The sequence below is a fragment of the Anoplopoma fimbria genome, chromosome 24, assembly GCF_027596085.1.
Source record: "Anoplopoma fimbria isolate UVic2021 breed Golden Eagle Sablefish chromosome 24, Afim_UVic_2022, whole genome shotgun sequence".
NCBI lineage: Eukaryota > Metazoa > Chordata > Actinopteri > Perciformes > Anoplopomatidae > Anoplopoma > Anoplopoma fimbria.
The window spans coordinates 11,638,020-11,655,906 of NC_072472.1; the positions used below are offsets into that span (position 1 = coordinate 11,638,020).

Below are 17,887 nucleotides of genomic sequence, written 5' to 3' on the forward strand. Positions count from 1 at the left end.
GAATTCAACTATTATGCAGGTGTGTAGTAAGATTCTGTTAAGTTTATGGAACCCAATTAGATTTGACGTCACCTGAAAGGACAAGCGTACTCACTGACCCACCGACCGACTGACTTCTGCTTAATAACCTTTATGAAATGTTCCCTTTAGGAGTGTTAAACTACCTAGCTTGTGAAGAAATTCATAGGTTCTCCGTCAGCAACAGAGCAGCTGTCATCTCCCACGACGGCTACACACTGCTGAGGCTATTTATAGTGTCCATAGTACTAATTCATCACATTTACTGGTTAAGTTTACTGTGATATTTTTGTGGCATACTATACTTTGATTTTTTTGTACTATACTATGACAGTTTTTCAGGGCATTTTTACATCATCCTATACTGACAATTTTTATGCCATAGTACTCTTTGGGTTTTTGACATTGATAATATGACATTTTTTATGACTTACTATACTGACATTTATGTATATAATTTCCATTCATCCATTAGCCGAACCGCTTATCCTAATCAGGGCCTTGGGCGGGCTTCAACCAATCCCAGCTGACGTTGGGCGAAGGCACGCAATTTAGAGTCATCAATTTACGTAAGTATAGTATATGTCGAAAAAGTCAAAAAAAGTCGTAAAAAAGTCATAGTATAGCATGTCGAATAAAGTGACAAAGTAGTTAAAGACTAGCATGTAAAATAAAGTCCTAGGATAGTATGACGAAAGAAATGCTAAAACAGTCATAGTATAGTGTCTTAATAAGCCATACTGTAGTATGTTAGAAAAGTCACAATATAGTATGCTTTAAAAAGTCTTAGTCATATTATACGATGTCGAAAAAAGTCATTAAAAAGTCAAAGTATAGTTTGTAAAATAAAAAAGTCATAAAAATGGCATAGTATAGTTTGTTGAAATAAGTCACAGTATAATACAACAAAAATGAATTATACTATAGTATGTAAAAAAAAAAAAAAAGGCATATCAAAGTCTTATTATAGTCTGTCGAAGAAAGATATATTACACTATGACATTTCTTATGACATTTTTTGTGAGATACCTCTTGTGTAAACTGTTTTGTACGCTAGTATCAAACGCATGTATCTTTTATTAGCCTTAACTCAATAGCATCGCATTGTAAATCCAATACTACACAAACTGGAAACATGGGAATTTATTTCCAAATGTGTGATTTTGCACAGTAGGTACAGTGGTTTGCAAGGAGAACTGGCTAGGCTGTAAAAAATCAATTATCTGAATGAAACAAAAAAATTTGAAAGTCTTTCGTTTGATACCCCGGGTTGGAGCATCTCTTTTTCTTTTTTTCAAATTCCTGTGGGTGTTGACAAATCAAACAAACGAACGCTTCATCAGAGACGGAGTATATCGTATCTCATTGTAACACTCCTCCTCCTCTTCTTTCCCCTCCCTCCACCTCCCGTCCTGTCCTGTGCGATGGAGCCACAGCACAAGCACCAGCAGCGCCAGCAACACCAGGCTCATGGACAAGGTGAGCAGCACGCCCTGCAGTAGGCCTGAGGAACTATCTGGGGCTGTAGACAAAGACAAGCAGCCAAAGTATAAAGAAAAGCATAAAGGTGGCTGCAGTGAAAAGAGGCAGAGAGGATTATGGGTGAACAAGGAGGCTCTTACCTGTGTAAATGGACAGGTTGACGTAGCAGTTCTCTGTACCCAGCAGGTTATTGGCAGAGCAACGATACAGGCCCGACGTCTGAGATGACACATTGACAATCTGGACGGAGCCCGACAGATCTCCTGAGAGAGAGAGAGAGAGAGAGAGAGACAGTCACATCAATAGCTGTGAGCTAATAACATAAGAGGATTAAAGGTATGAGCATAATGGTGAAAATGACTTATTTTGATGTCATGATGATGTCATGGTTTGTTCTGGCTTTGGCTTGAGATTTAAAGCTTTTTTAAAAGCCTGCTATGCAAATTGGAGTTGTGGGGTTTTAAAAGATCTGAGAATTTAAAAGACAGGAACAGGGGGTCAATTTAATTATGCTCTCCAGTTGCATTATGGGAATTGTAGGGTCCAGCTTGTCCAGTTTTTCTTTTTGTTTTACTTAATCCATGCACTAAAAGCCACGTTATCTCGGCTTCCGCTGCATGGATTGTTAAAGATTTTTCTTAAAATGGTTTCTCTTCTGAGCTTCCAACTTTATGGAGTGCAATACTAAATCAGCCATTCAACAGTCCTCTGAATGCTGTCACTTTGTAATAATAAGTTATGTTTGTGTTTTAAAGTGAAAAGGTTAAGGAGGGGGTGAATACATTTCTATAGGTACTGATTCTGCTTGACTTAGTGATTCATTGAAGCTTTATCACAATCCAATCGAGTGAAAATTACAATAAATTCAAGTTGTCTTGTACATTTTCTTAGCTATATTTGAATTCTTCACTAGCCTCTAAAATAAAAATAATGATGTCCACACAAGATGATTATGATTCTGCGTGTGTGTGTGTGTGTGTGTGTGTGTGTGTGTGTGTGTGTGTGTGTGTGTGTGTGTGTGTGTGTGTGTGTGTGTGTGTGTGTGTGTGTGTGTGTGTGTGTGTGTGTGTGTGTGTGTGTGTGTGTGTGTGTGTGTGTGTGTGGCACTGACCCTCCATGTTGATGGGAAGTGCGATTTCTTCTGGATTCAGTTTGTCCCAGCGGATTTCTGGACTTGGGACGCCCTCCGCCACCGAGCAGGACAGCGTGACACTTCCTCCCATATCAATGTCTCCATCCCACTGGCACACAGGCAGCGAAGGTGGCGCTGCAAATGAAAACAGTAACTGAGTTTCCAAAAGGCTTTACTGCAGAATTCTTACAAAGAGATGCAATATTTCCCATGTTTCACTGTGGGGATCACGCGCAAATCAGACTTGAAGTGACATTTCATTAAAGCTTGTTTTTCCCTCTCCATTAAAAATATTTTATGTCTATTTACAAATGTTTCTCTGTGTTTTTTAGTTGTTTCTCTGTGTGTTTTAGTGTATCACTAAACACTAAAATTAACAGAATAATACTATATACTATGTGAATAATAATAAATAATAAATAAAGCGGTAATTAATACTTACATCAGCATGAAAACACAATGGGAATGTTAACATGCAGATGTTTAGCAGATTTAATGTTTATCCTGTTCACCATCTTAGTGTAGCATGTGTGCATGTTAAGATTAGCTAATTAGCACTTAATTACAGCTGAGATTAATGGGAATTTAATTAGTTTTGTATGTCTTTAAATCAAAGGATTGTATTTTGACCTGATGGTACACATAAAAGAATAATCTTAAGGGATCACCAGTCATAACAATTCGAATGAGTCACCACTAAAAACATTTCACTGAAACCACAAATGTAAAAATCATAGTAGCACTAGAGGGAAAGTCAGAGGATCACCAAAGTCAGTGGAATTTATCCTCTGGGGACCATGAATGTCTGTACAACATTTCATCCATCTAAAAGTTGCGGAAGTATTTCACTTTGTAACAAAGTGGTGGGCCGTTGTTATCATGATTAACCCCACGCTGTTAGCATGGCAAACACATACTGATTATCCTAAGCTATTTGGCCTTTCTCTTTGTACTAAAACAAAATCCCCACCAGTAATTGCAAATATTGAAATATGAGTATTAGACTGTAAAAAAAAATTGAACTTCCGTTTTCTCACAGAACTTGACAATATGTGACACACTTACCCAGAACACTGAGCTCCAGCTCTCCTATGCCGGGATCGGCTGTCTCTGGTGGGTTATTGACCATGCAGCGGTAAGTACCAGCATCTGATACACGTGTGTCATTCAGGACAATATCTGCACTCCAGGGAATACCTGCAGGTGGTTTAATGAAAGAACATTTTTTTTCTGTCTTCAACTTCTAAACTCTAAATTATTTGAATGAAATAAAAAAATACAAAGAATTATATATATTTGGATCAAAAAAGACTTTTACTAGTCATACCTGTAAAACCAACCCTGCCAATGAATGACGGGTCTTCAATCTCCTGTCCATGGTCGTACACAATCACCTGGACGGAACAGCAGGCATTGATAAGTAGTGTCAGATCACAAAAATATGAACAAGCTTCTTGTTTTCATAGAAGGTACAAAGTTTCCCTTTGGTAAGATATTGTTACTTTTACTAACAACTGCAGTGAAGTCCATGTTGTAAATGAGTTCAAATAAATACATAAAAAGCAGAAGAAAAACAACTTTAGAGAAAAAATTATTCTCACCAAACACTTGGTATTTACATTGCAGCACGTTCCATTTTTCAAGACTTTGTGTTTTACCAGCTTGGAGGTTATAATGATAAACCTGATATATATATATATTTATATATATATTTATATTGAATATCTGATCAAATTGTGAAGCTGCTGTGTGAGATAGCTGGTCCTAGTTGTCTGTGCGTGTTGGATTCAGACCTGTATTGGGGATTCAGGACTGGAGAAGGGAGCCAGAGTCCAGATAACGTTGAGTCTGGAGAGAGGACTGGAGGTGAAGAAAGAGCAGGGCAGGACGACAACATCGCCTTGAACCACCTGCAGGCTCGATTCCCTCATGGTTACCCTGAGTGCAGCTGTGTTGGTTAACAACGTGGGAAAGGACAAACACAAATGAGACAGGTCAAATCAATCACATTATAACAGACACATTTCATTTAAGGGGTTATTTCTTAAATTAAACATGTTTCTTCTGCTTTAAACTTCTCTAGTTTCTCTGTTGACGTTCAGACTGCACCGCTCCTCCCTCTTCTCCTTTATTACTGAAATAATGACCCCCACCCCCTCTCTCTGTCATCCCCAGGCCTTTTGTGTGTGTGGGGGGAATTCAGAGTGCATATTAGTTTGTTAATTACACTTGACAGCTTTGAGGGTGAGCCAAACCGATCACAGACTGAGTGGAACAACAGGCCACTTCACCGAGTTGTGTTCATGAACATACTGTCAATTCACAACATTGTCTCTATGTAGATCACCAGTCTCTAAAACACCAGTCTGTATAAAGCCTTTCAAATAACTCAATTTAACAAACATTAGGCTTATATGGCATATTAAGAAGGGGCTGCTTTTCATTCATTTTTATTGGATAATTAAGAAATAATTGCGAATGTAAACTTTTATTTAATGAGTCTTATATATGATTAAAACCCTTTTTCTATAGTCTTCCATCGCTAGTACGATACAAGTATTTAAATTGTAAAAACAAAACAAAAAACAGACACTTTTCGTATGCTGTCAAAAGAATCTGCAATTTGCAGTCAAACATATCTGTCCAAAAATCACAGCGGTGTTGGTTCTAGATTATAAGGGTCTGTGTCTGTACTTGCAACCGATTTACGAAACTAACAAGTATACAATTATTTTATCTTCATCCAAAATCCATGTGAGGAATTACAGACAAGAAGCAACAATTCCTGTGGCTTTGCAGATTCCTCAAACTCTTGAAGCTACAGCAGTGAGAACAAAATGACCAATGTTTCTCATCCTGTCTTCCTGAATTTGTGTCAAAGCTTATGACAGAACACCGGCCTACTCACCGTTTTCCAGAGCAGCGAAACACACACACACGGTCCAGAGCATCCATCTTCCAGAAGAACCCATAGCTGAGAGGAAACAGAGGAGAGGCAGCCCTCTCTTCCCCTGTGTACGGGGTGGTGGCCAAAAAACACCAGCCATGCATGATTAATCCATTGAGCAGTACAATAAACCCCACCCTTCACTATTTTCACTCTCACTTCATTCTCTACGTCTCATCACCTCTCATCGTCTGTTTGTAACGTTGTCAGATAAGAATTTTTCATATAGGCTTATTAATTGCACGTCCTTACTGCGTTGAGAGCTATACTGGGTCAGCTTGTAGTCTAATTAGTTAGTGAAACATACATTACTGCAGCTGCTTCATAGAAAACATCGACAGTATGTAGTGCATAGCGGCAAGGTTTTGTTGGCATGGATGCATTTCCCAACATTTTCTTAATTCAGTAGATTGTTTTACTTTTTGTGATAAAATAATTAAAAATTGTATCTGCAGCATGTTAAACTGTAATTTAACAGTAGCACAAGTAGAGAGGAGTGGTTGAGGAATTTAACAATATCAAAACTTCTGAGAGTATGAAAATAGAGTAAGGGTGCCTTTAATTGCTTATTAATTCTCTTTTCAAAGAGAACTGTGTTAATTCTTTTTTTTTTTTTACAAAAGCTACATAGTCTCTCTTTTAGGAAGTATTTTTCATAATTGTTGGAATGATTAATGGGCCGAACAGAAGTCTACAAAACAAAATCATAATCCATCAATTAAGTTACAACTTCTCAAAAATGAGGATTTGATTCTTTACTGATTATTATCACTATAGATTCAAAATGTAAGGTTCCGGGAAATAAGACGGGCATGTTTCACTATTTACAAAAGGTATTTAAGACTAATAATAATCAATTTATACAATAAAAAACCCAATGATGAATGATAATGAATTTTGAAAATGAGAGTTGCAGCCCTACTTTTTATTTAATGGGATTTAATGTTGCGAACATGTTATTCTGACACCGGGGGATAATAAGCCATCATCTATCATTTATAATTTCTTTTTCCTGAATTTGCAAGAACCCTGTAGAGTCCCAAACCAGCTCTTTGGCTCTTAGGGGGAAAGAAAGCAGGTTTTTACACTTATCTGTGCACAGTGATTTATGGATTGAAGGCAGTTAGGGAGGGTTGTCACCGACTGGTTTGAGGAAAAAAAGATTAGTTTTTGACACTCGCAGCAAGTCATCTGGTGATAAGGACATCATCGAAGTTATGACCCATGGGCTAAACAAAATGCTGTCACGGCTGCTTTATGATGGATTTGCATAAAATGTGTTAGTTATTCATGACCCACATAAGTCGATCTGCCTGCCAAGTCTTCCAGCGATCATCCAAATATGTTCCAGTGTAGTTTAGTTTCACCAGTCTCAACCACGTTTAAGTTTGAATCAGTGGACATACAAAGCAGATTTAATAAGCCCCGTATGGGAGCATAAGGAAATTGCGTTACACAAATGACCATTCTGGTGATTTTGGGAGTGTCTTAATGACTGAACTGTCATGGAGTTATACATGGCGTATTGGCAACAGTGGTCCACTAATGCTATTAACCAAAACAAATCAGTGGAATGTTGAAGAACAGGGGCCAGGAAATGAAATAAATAATATTTCACTTGAATAAAGACAACTGTAAGATTCAACTCAGGCTGGAATAAAAAAGGTTTCTTCAGGTGTGAGCTGCAAAGCAAGATGTGACTTTTTCAGGTTTTCAAATTTGACCTTTTATTATTTCACCCCAATGAGGTCTGTTGTTTGGACCCTGTCAGCTTTCTCTTTACCTTTATTCATTTATATACATGTTACTTTGGTGATTTCAGATGTTGCCGATATAAACAAAGACAGCAGTTCAACGTGACAATATTGCAGATCAAATCCAAAACAAGGAAACGTTAATGAGCAAGGACTGCAGGTTTAGATCTTTACTTTCTTCCATTAGATGTTCAGCAATTATTAAAAAGGCAGGGCAGTTTCTTGGGAGTCCTAGTTAAAATATTTTTGAGATTTTGTGTGATTACACTGAGCTCTAATTTGGGCACTTACAATATGTCCATTTATACAAACCCAAACCAAAGAGCATATGGCACAAGACTGACTTCTTCCAATTTATTCAAACAAACATCCAGCACCAGCTTTGTGCGTTGCAGCAGTGAAATATAGAATATTTCAAAAAGTAAAGTGTTTAAGCCCGAAATTAGAACATAAAACATTCCCATCGAAGAGAGAGAATTGGCAGAACCGTTTAGTACTTCCTTGAAGAGTGTTTGTTATCATTCAGGACAGTACGGATATTAAATGATATGGTGAGGCCTCAACATAGCTCCTTTACTTTTGACCGAACAACTCACCATTTATATTTATATATATATATACACACACAGCACTGTGTTCATCTCACAGTGAAGAATATACACTCTAGCATCAACCCACGGGAAACACACTTAACTTTTCAATTGTGTGTGTGTGTGTGTGTGTGTGTGGCCACTGAACAGGGACAGGTTTTTGTGTGTGTGTGTGTGTGTGTGTGTGTGTAGATCTGAACCGTGTCTCTAAGTTAACATATATTTAGCTCCATCCTTAAACATCACAACTCTTAACTCCAAAGACTGGAACCAACAGATAGCTCCACTTCCAGTTGTCTTTATCACATTCACACAAAATCACAGATTAAAATGTGCAGAAACAAACACACACATACACACACACACACATTTTGGGATAAATATGTTCGCTGGTTGGACATGTAACTCTTCCCTTTGTAAAACACTCTGTGTTTTAGTGACATAAGACCCGTCTCTATTCTAGCATAAATTATACCTAATTCTGGTCTCTTGATAAGGGGCCTCAATAAATAGCGTATGAGTGAGAGAGAGGAGAGAAAGACAGACAGGACAGACAGAGAAAGAGACAGGTTAGCAGAGTAAGCTCCGCCTCTTCCCCTTCAGGATAACTGGGAGTGACCTGGTGTCAGGCAGCCAATCATGGGAGGATCCAGACTAGTTAGACCAATCAGATCACTTCAGTGAGAGGCCACTGCCTGTTGCTGCAGTTTAACAGCAGTTCAGTCCAATCACAACAGCATGGTGACGGGTTTCTCCAAGAACTTGCGGAACTCTGCGAGCCACTGTGCTCCGACCGCTCCGTCCACCACCCGGTGGTCGCAGCTCAGCGTCACCGACATCATGCTGGCTACGTCGAACCTGCAAAAAAATCCAAATGGATGCTGCGTCAGATTTGAATTTAGAAATGCAATATGGGCAACATGTTGATAGTATTGAAGTCATGACACTGACCCTTTCTCGTTATCAGCAGGCATCAGCCGTTTCTCTGAGCCTCCGACCGCGAGGATACAGGACTGAGGGGGGTTGATTATAGCGGAGAAATTCTTGACGCCAAACATTCCCAAATTAGAGATTGTGAATGTGCCTCCCTGGTGGAAACAAGAGGAACGATTCAATTTGCTGGTTCGCTAGATAGACAAAATCTGCATAAAACTAATCATTTCACAACTCTTATAATTAAGAAAACTACATTTATCAACAGAATCAGATTACGTGTTGTACCTGGAACTCATGTGGCTGCAGTTTGCCTTCTCTCGCTTTGGCAGCGAGAGCCGACACGTCGGAGCTGATGGCAGCCAGTCCTTTGGTGTGGGCGTTAAAGACTATGGGCGTGATGAGACCGTTGGCTGTGCTCACTGCTACACTCAGGTCCACCACATGATTCCTGGAAACATTTTAAAGTCAATACTGATGACAGCACAGAAATGTGGTCAAGGTGACTTTGTTTCTTAACTAAGAAGAGGAGAAATAACATCTGTGCTTTGAGTGCCTCCTACTGGCACAATAGTGCAGTTACACTTTTAGAGACCAATGTCAAATAAAAAGATAACAGTTTTATTCTAACAATGCTGCAGTTTTTCTTTTGTTCTTTTGCTCCCCTCACAGCTGTGATACTGATATTGTATTCAACTTGTGAATCTGTGCGAGAGTCATCGTGAAAAAAGGGGTCCAGGAGACACTCACTGTAGTGGGAACTACCCGGAGACGGTTGTGACTATTTTACCAGATGTTTACATTTTAGAGGAGAGATTTTAGCATAGCATTGCAGCTGTGCAAGATGCAGTCACAAAATGTAACTGGTGTGTAGTTGAAATCAAAGCAATCGTTAGTTATACACCCTTGCTCTGTACCGTAATACTGTTTACTTTGGCATTTATCTAGCTCCATACTGTTGGTGCCGTAGATGCGCTCTAGAGAGAAAAGGCGCATAACCATTTGATGGTTTACACAGAAATCAGTCCACTGGCTGTTACAGGCAACTGAAAAAGTCATGGAAGATCTTAGTTTTTAAGTTACTTCACAATCTGTTCACACACTGGCAATACAAAGCAATTAATACATACCAATTGCTTCACATAGTACCTTTAAAACCATGGAAAAATTCACTTGCACAGTGATGCATCCATTCGTCTGGATGTTACCATGGATATGAGCGACACAATTTAAATTTATATTTCAGATGTAAAGACTTTTTGATGTCAGACAAAATGTAAAGATGAAAAAACCTAAGACAGGTCGACTATATAAGAAGACTTTGATTGATGAATATGAATTGTTGATAACTTTATGTTTGTGTGCTACGACCAGCTCATGTCTGCAAGCCAAAGATTAGTAGATCTACAAACCAGGAGAACTTGTTTCCTGTTCACTGTATATATTACATGTGTTTGGTGATGCCTGTTTATGTGTGTTTACTCACTGTCGAATGACCGTATCCAACCAGGATGAGTTGCACTCAGGAACCTTTAGGCAGGCCAGAGCGCTGGCTTTGATGATAAAGTCATTCACACTAAGCTTGATATTCTGGGCTTTCACCTCCTGCAGAGACGAGGCGAGGTTGTGTTAGAGACACACAAAATAATAATTTTAGTTCAGAAAGAAAAAAGATTTCTTGTCTGTCATTCTGTTAAAGTCTATTTATAAATGAAAACTCACAGCATTGAGATCTTTCCGAAGCTCGATCACTTGGTCCATGTTGACATCTACAGACAGATAATAGTGGGGAATCGTCTGCTTGGACTGCATCAACCTCTGAGCGATGACCTGCGGGAGAGACGCATTTTTTGCAATGAAGCTTTGATCCAGAATTCATCATGGACAGGAATAAGGTGCGATAGTTGAGCTTGTGTTGATAAATGTGTGTGAGGGCCTGTCTGGCACTCACACATTTGTGGAGGCAAAAGTCAAAGATAACAGAGCTGCGCTGTGAAAGCCCCTCAGGACGTTTGCCTCACAGCATTCAATAACTCCAGCACCAAGCCCTGCATGTCAGGAATTATACCCGAGTGCTCTCAGAGGAGAGGAAGTCCTCATCCAACACAATGGACCCCTAAAAGTCAGGTGTGTATTACTCTCACCTTGCGGATGTTGCTGATAGGGATGTCGGTGAAGGTCCCAGCTGCTGCAGCAGGTGCTGCAGCAGGAGCAGAACGAGCCGGAGCTACAGCTGGAGTGGGAGCAGCAACGACGGCCTGCCAACGGAAATAATTTAATTTGCATTTTAAATGAATTAAAACAAAACATTGAGGCAAATAGAGTAGGACACTAGAACTTTCATGACTTGAAGACCTGCTAGCTTATAGTAACTAAAAATAATTTGGACACACAAAGAAAACAAATTCCAAATTATGTCAAAACCATTCTATGTCTGACACGTTATTCACATTTTCACACAGCTCAAGGTCTTCAAATGCAGATTTTGTTTTCAACCAACCAGCCAAACTCCAAAGAGATTCAATAATATAAAACAGGAGAAAGCATAAATATCTCTCATATTAGCAGGCAGAAACAATCAAAGTCTGGCATTTTTTGCTTCATGAATGACATAATGATTTTTCAATTAAACAGCAAATGGTTTTAGCACTACATTCTTATATTCAAAGATTGGATATGCTAAATCTATAATGGGAATGGAAGTTGTTGCATATGATTAAAAATGCATTGCTCGTTGATAAAGAATTAAGTGTTAGCTTTACTTACAGGTGCAGCCTTTGGTGGTACAAAGCTGTCAATATCTTTCCTGGTGATGCGCCCATCAGGACCAGAGCCTGAACAGAAAACAGCACAGTGTGCAGTATATAAGATATTTTAAGTATTGCTTTCTATAGCTCTATATTTAAATATCTTCCATTAAAGATCTTAATAGTCATTACTATTAAGATCGTGGTTACTTACCGCTGACTTGTGCAAGGTCAATTCCTTTATCGGCAGCCAGTTTCTTGGCGAGCGGGCTGGCAAACACACGACCTTTCCTGGCTGCTGCTGCTGGGGCAGCGGCTGTGGCAGCAGGACTCGGTGCTGCAGCAGCTGGAGCTGCAACCTGGAACATAAACACAAACATTCACAAATCACAATCATACCTGTACAAGCTATCTGAATTGAGGCTGATTCAGGATGTTTTGGGGAGTATTTGGGTACAATGTTCACTTAGTGTCTCACCGGTGCTGGAGCTGGAGCGGAAACCTCTGCCACTCCAGTCTCTACATAATCCTTGAAGGCAGCGATGTCACTTTCTCTCTCTACAATGATGCAGAGCGGCATTCCCAGTGGAACATCCCGAGTTCCCTCTGCCACCATGATTTTGGCCAAGTATCCCTCCTCCTGCACCTCAAAGCCTACACACAAACACATGAGGGGGACATGTTGAGCAAGGTGAGCTTTTATTCAGGATACAAGTCAGTTGTAAGAGTGATTCTTCTGATATGGGACACCTACACGACATCACATGGCATGATAAAATAAAACAATAATCTACCAAGTGTTAAATAACACTGTAATGCTTTGTAGTCTACAGTGCAAATATGCTGAGGTGTCAGGTCGGTTTAGGTTTACCTATGGTCGCCTTGTCAGTCTCGATCTCAGCCAGCAGATCTCCTTCACTCAGCTTCTCTCCAACCTTCTTCTCCCAGCGCTGCACTGTTCCCATCGTCATGGTGGGAGAGAGGGCAGGAAGTGTGACCTGCAACACAAGAAAGCTTGAGCAACAGGAGAATTTATGTAACTGTGACCTCCCCAGTTTGAGTTTGGCAGGAGTACATTTGTAAGAGCAGACTCTGACAAATTAAAGCCTCTATGTTTCGTCTGATTGAAAGATAAAATCACTTTTCCTCCCTAAATATTACACTGTGTTCAAAAGATAACATTATGTTCTTATTCTCAGCAACAACGGCAACCTGGACAGCTGGATGTGACATGTTATTTTGTTGTTCAGATCAATGACTCACCATAGGAACTATTGCTCACATCGACAAAAAAGTACAACTTAATACAAATGTGTTTATTTTTTATGTGAGTATTATAATTAATGAGAATATCTGGTTGAAGCTTGTGTTTTTTATCAATATAAAAGAACCTTGAAAATCTTTTACATTAAGAAAGAATATAGAATCCCGATTAAAAAGCTTTTTATTTGATATGCTTCCTTAAAACTGACAAAATATACAGGCATTAAGGTCAAAGCTTCTTCACAAATTAATCTACAACTTAATACCAACATTTAAAAGTTAGCTTTAGAGACTTGACAACACAGAAACCACTTCAACAAACTCTTGTACTTCAATAAACGTCAAAAGACATATTCTGATAAATGCAGAGAAGATCAGAAATTATGTTTTAAGTTTCTGGTTTCAGTAAAAATCGAAAGCTAATATGTACACATTTTTTTAAGTGACTGTAACATCTTTCATTATACTATTCTTATGGCATATATTGTCATATATGAAAATGAGACAATCCTGCTGAAAACTGGTTCTGTTAAATTGTTGCTCTGTGTGTTCATCTCAACATGCTATAAGATGGTTTTAAATTTTAGCATTTGCCGCAAAGAAAACCCCTTTTAAAAAGAGAAAACGACCCGTCACTAAATAACTCCACTCTGCAGCCCTGCTCTAACATGCAGTAGAAACAATGATCTCGTCATCACATCCAGCCCATCACATCTTCTACACATGACTGTACTTTGTTGATGTAAGAACAAGCCTACCTTCATGTGTGTGGGGTAAGAGCTGCCCGGGGCTGCAGGGGGAGCGGCAGCAGCAGCAGGAGGAGGAGGAGTGGAGGCAACTGGTGAAGGACTGGCACCGGCTGCTTGAAGAGACTCCAACGTTACGTCCTTAAAGGCTGCGACGAGGTCAGGGCTGCAGGGAAAATATACACACAAATATTACACATTTGTTTACACAAAGCATAACCGCAACTAGACTAAATTATATTTATAAAAACAAACTCATAAGATTTACACTAAATGTTTGCGTATGTAGAAGTGAGAAAGTGTACGTACGCCCCAAAATATTCTGATTTATAAAACTTCACACCTGCCGGTGCGCAATTTCCATTTATAAATCCCAAATCAACTTGGAAATGTGTGCACATGAATCAGCCTCACATCTGGCCCTCTACATTCCCACATTCAATCATAAATGGCTAATACCAAGCACCTAATGAAGGTTAATGCATAGAAACAAGCCTGCTGATCAATGGTTCATTACGGTGAGTCACTGCAACTACCAAGAGGAAGGCCAAGAAAAGCAATTTTTCAGTCCATTAACGTCCATTCCGAATACTTCCCTTCACGTAGTCCAGTGCTATCAGGGCCAGTGCATCCGTCATGCAGCATTACGCATTATGACTGTGTCACCACAGTTTTTATACCTTTACAGCAGTCAGACTGATTGCTTCCAAAATGATCAATCAGTGTATCCCCCACCCTGGGTATCATTTGAAAATGGAAGTTTGATCGGTAAACATTTATTTATCTATTTAATTTTTGTCATGGTGAACTTTGCCACCATCGTGATTAGGACTCGTAAATAGGATATGGAGTGTAATGATTGTGTGAGAGCTGTCACTGGCTATATTTCCAGATTTTGCTAATTCACACAATCCATATATGCAGGTGGTGAAGATGTAGTGGGCGAGGTGACTGGAGAAGGCGGAGTGTGTGCCCTCTGATAATTGCATTGTATAATTGTTTTCAGTTTGTCTATGTATACCGTATTCCTCCCCATCGATGTGTTCATTGCAACTATTTTACAAACAAAAACATATGACAACTTGGTGATATACGCACAGTATTAGAAGATATTACTGAAAACTATTGACGCTCTGTTCTGCAATTCTATAATGCTATTTGATGTTATCTATTTGATGATAACTTCATCAGCTGTGGTGCACTACACAGCTGACCACCAGTCTCAGTAGTCCGGCCCTCCCCTCTGCACTCCGGGTTGCAGACAGCGCCGATGAAATACTGAGCAGAATTTGATTTGAGATTTGACTTGGCTTACAGCTTTTACAATTGAAAGGTGCTTATGAAATAGTTTTCACTCATTAACACAGGCACAGATAACACTGCTGGTTTAAATGTTTATGATAAAGCGTATCAATAAGTAACGTGTGATATAAAATTAAATGACACACAATCTCCCGCCAAGATTCTTTTTATCGACTTTTGGATGTGAAGTGGCCTAACCTGCATGTGTCTGGACTGTGGGAAGAAGCAGGAGAACCCAGAAAATATTGCAGACTCATTTTAGTCAGACAATTATTCTATAGAGTGAGGTTAAACTTGGTTTCCAGTCTGTAGTTTACATTGTCGAAGGGCAGAAATTTACCTGTCAACCGTGATGCAGATTACAGCTCCAATGCTGACATCTCTGGTCCCTTCAGGAACAAGGATCTTTGCCATATAGCACTCCTCCAGGATCTCAAAACCAACAGTGGCCTTGTCAGTCTCCACCTACAAAGATGGAATCATTTTTTAAACTGTGTAGGGACAATTTCCTACAAGAATATGGCACCACACACACACACACACACACACACGGGTCCTTACCTCAGCTATAAGTTCGCCCTCGCTGATTTTTTCCCCCTCCTTCTTCTCCCAGCGTGCGATCGTTCCCGTCTGCATGGTGGGTGACAGTGCAGGAAGCTCCACCTGATGAACACAAAACAAATTCCAGGTGTTCAAAAATGAAGGAGTCATGAGGAAGCACCATATTTGACCTTGTGGATAAAAAAACATTTAAAAAAAAAGAAAGAATGAGAAGAAAAACAAAATCTCCATTGACACTTAACAGTATCCTCACTGTGGCTTAATGACACAGCTTTGCAAATACTGGCAACTATCCGGGGTTGTAACTGCTGTTGCTACATCATCATCAGCTGATCCCCTTTCAGAAAAATTGACCCACATACAGCCTCATTCGTCACATCTGTAATGTTTTGCATTAATTTTCAAGGTTGTGTAAAATCTGATAGCAGATATCCACAAGTGCTTCATGTAAAGACACAACAGCTAAACACATACATGAATCGCAATTAGTTAAACATTTTCTAGCTGTGAGCAGTTCCTTCTATTAATTTGTGTATCAACAGCAAAATCAAAAATCAAGTATTTATTTTCAAAATACTCACTGATTTTATAGAATACTTAATTTTGGCACTTTTGACTTCATGCTCAAAACTTGCTCAAAATTAGAATGGAGGTATGGAAATCAACAACAGCACTAGACAAGTCAGTGTAGTGTATAATGTGAAATATGGGTGGAAAAAAATAATCTAGTTTTGATAGATGCAGACTTCTATCATTTCTACATGAACATCAAAGTTGCAGAATCAGCAGTTCAGGTTGAGCTTGTTAAGTTGACAAGCATGCTGGTGTGTTACAGACTGATTATTAAGGCAGACTCGATTTAGGTTTAGTAAAACCAATGTGTACATTCAAGTCTTTTACATTTGTAGAATGTTTTTTTTTGCAGTAGACCTTTTCTGTTTCCAGTAATGCCTATTTACAAACCAAGTGAATATCTGCTGCACCAAATACATCAATTAACATATAGAAGTGTACAGTACCAGTCTAAAGTTTGGACACACCTTCTCATTCAATGATTTTTCTTTATTTTTTTCTACATTGTAGATTAATATTGAAGACATCCAAACTATGAAGGAACACATATGGAATTATGTGGTAAACAAACAAATGCTCAACAAACCAGAATATGTTTTATATTTTAGATTCCTCAAAGTAGTTGAATGAGAAGGTGTGTCCACACTTTTGACTGGTACTGTATGCTGCACCAAATACATTAAATTAACATATAAAAGTGTATAATGTTGAACACATGTGACAGGACCCATGCTGATTTTTGTGGTTTATGGGGCCCTTTTTAACTCATAACTGAATGTCTTTTAAGTCATATAGATTTGATTAAATGCAACATGTACCAAGTTCCAATGTTAATGACTATGTTGGTAAGGTCATATCTAGGAAACACTGTTTGCTAAATAAACCTCACAGCTTAAAGCTCATGCATCATCTGGGTGTAGCTTGTGCAGCAGTGCCAGAGTGTGTCTGGTAGATCACAGCTACAATGCTAGCAGCTAGGGAGGTCATGCTAGCTGTTTCTGAGAACGTTCGAACGTCGGTGCTATAGCAACCCGAACTGCCGTAAACGTTACCTTCTGGTGCGGCGGCAGGCTGTAGAAACGTGCGCCCTGATAGCTGCCCGCCAGCCGGGGACACCGCAGCAGAGTCCCCCTGGGGCTGAAGCCGGAGCCCGCACACACTGCCCGGGACGCCGCTCCGCAGTGAAGCCGCTTCAGAGAACAGGTAGCGGCCACGGAGCGGGTGCTGGGAGTAGCAGGCCCGACCAGGAGGGCACGGGGACAGGGCAGCCCGGAGGACGGCCTGAGCCGCAGGATTAGACGGAGCATGTCGCCGCGGTTGAAACGCTAAACAGAGAGGTTGAATTGTGTATTTGTCTCACACCGGCATCAGATATATCCTGTCACTGGGTGTCTCTGTGCCTCCGGAACCAGCCCGCACTCACTGCTCACTTTCCAATGACCTCCTCCAGTCCAAAACACATCGCTTTACGGCTCCCCTCCTTCTCCTGCCGTAGCTTGGAAAGAGGCGTCGTAAACGTATCGTAAACCGTGTCCACGTGTCGTAAACCGTGTCCATTCGAATTTCAACCACCGAAACCCATGCTGAATAGAACTGAAATGTTAATTAAAGTTGAATTAAATAAGAAATGATAAGACATTTATACATAGCTTAGTGGTTGGTACTAGAAACAGTATTCAGGAGCTGCAAGGCTATATTTTAAGCAATTATATCAACGACCACGGTTTCAGTAAAATATTTGACTTGAGAACCAGAACCCATGAACATTAACAGTATCTTAAGGTGAATGTAGCTGCCTTTCATAAAGCATATTTATTAAACCCTTAAAACAGTTTTACC

The 17,887-nt window shown here is 39.7% G+C and overlaps 2 protein-coding genes across 2 annotated transcripts; both read right to left on the minus strand.

Annotated features, from left to right (window-relative positions):
• Positions 1 to 1,182: 1,182 nt before the first annotated feature.
• On the minus strand, positions 1,183 to 5,604 carry zgc:165604 (uncharacterized protein LOC792578 homolog). The gene is made up of 7 exons (XM_054626568.1): positions 5,541 to 5,604; positions 4,426 to 4,580; positions 3,960 to 4,026; positions 3,698 to 3,829; positions 2,612 to 2,767; positions 1,641 to 1,763; positions 1,183 to 1,540 (listed from the first exon to the last, which is right to left on the minus strand). Exons 1-7 carry the CDS (start codon positions 5,602 to 5,604, stop codon positions 1,338 to 1,340), a joined length of 900 nt encoding a protein of 299 aa, XP_054482543.1. The 3' UTR covers positions 1,183 to 1,337.
• Positions 5,605 to 7,299: 1,695 nt separating this feature from the next.
• On the minus strand, positions 7,300 to 17,551 carry dlat (dihydrolipoamide S-acetyltransferase (E2 component of pyruvate dehydrogenase complex)). The gene is made up of 14 exons (XM_054625394.1): positions 17,101 to 17,551; positions 15,476 to 15,577; positions 15,255 to 15,379; positions 13,625 to 13,778; positions 12,475 to 12,601; positions 12,082 to 12,257; positions 11,818 to 11,962; positions 11,623 to 11,690; positions 11,001 to 11,114; positions 10,579 to 10,686; positions 10,343 to 10,461; positions 9,145 to 9,307; positions 8,875 to 9,011; positions 7,300 to 8,781 (listed from the first exon to the last, which is right to left on the minus strand). Exons 1-14 carry the CDS (start codon positions 17,353 to 17,355, stop codon positions 8,652 to 8,654), a joined length of 1,923 nt encoding a protein of 640 aa, XP_054481369.1. The 5' UTR covers positions 17,356 to 17,551; the 3' UTR covers positions 7,300 to 8,651.
• Positions 17,552 to 17,887: the final 336 nt, after the last annotated feature.

Excerpts from the sequence above, each read along its gene's own strand:
- zgc:165604 (XM_054626568.1), bottom strand. The coding sequence starts at position 5,604 with ATGGGTTCTTCTGGAAGATGGATGCTCTGGACCGTGTGTGTGTGTTTC. Across the intron at positions 2,768-3,697 it reads GCTGGAGCTCAGTGTTCTGG|CGCCACCTTCGCTGCCTGTG; the intron begins GTAAGTGTGTCA and ends TTTCATTTGCAG. Across the intron at positions 1,764-2,611 it reads ACTTCCCATCAACATGGAGG|GAGATCTGTCGGGCTCCGTC; the intron begins GTCAGTGCCACA and ends TCTCTCTCTCAG.
- dlat (XM_054625394.1), bottom strand. The coding sequence starts at position 17,355 with ATGCTCCGTCTAATCCTGCGGCTCAGGCCGTCCTCCGGGCTGCCCTGT. Across the intron at positions 12,258-12,474 it reads GACTGACAAGGCGACCATAG|GCTTTGAGGTGCAGGAGGAG; the intron begins GTAAACCTAAAC and ends GTTTGTGTGTAG. Across the intron at positions 9,012-9,144 it reads TGCAGCCACATGAGTTCCAG|GGAGGCACATTCACAATCTC; the intron begins GTACAACACGTA and ends TGTTTCCACCAG.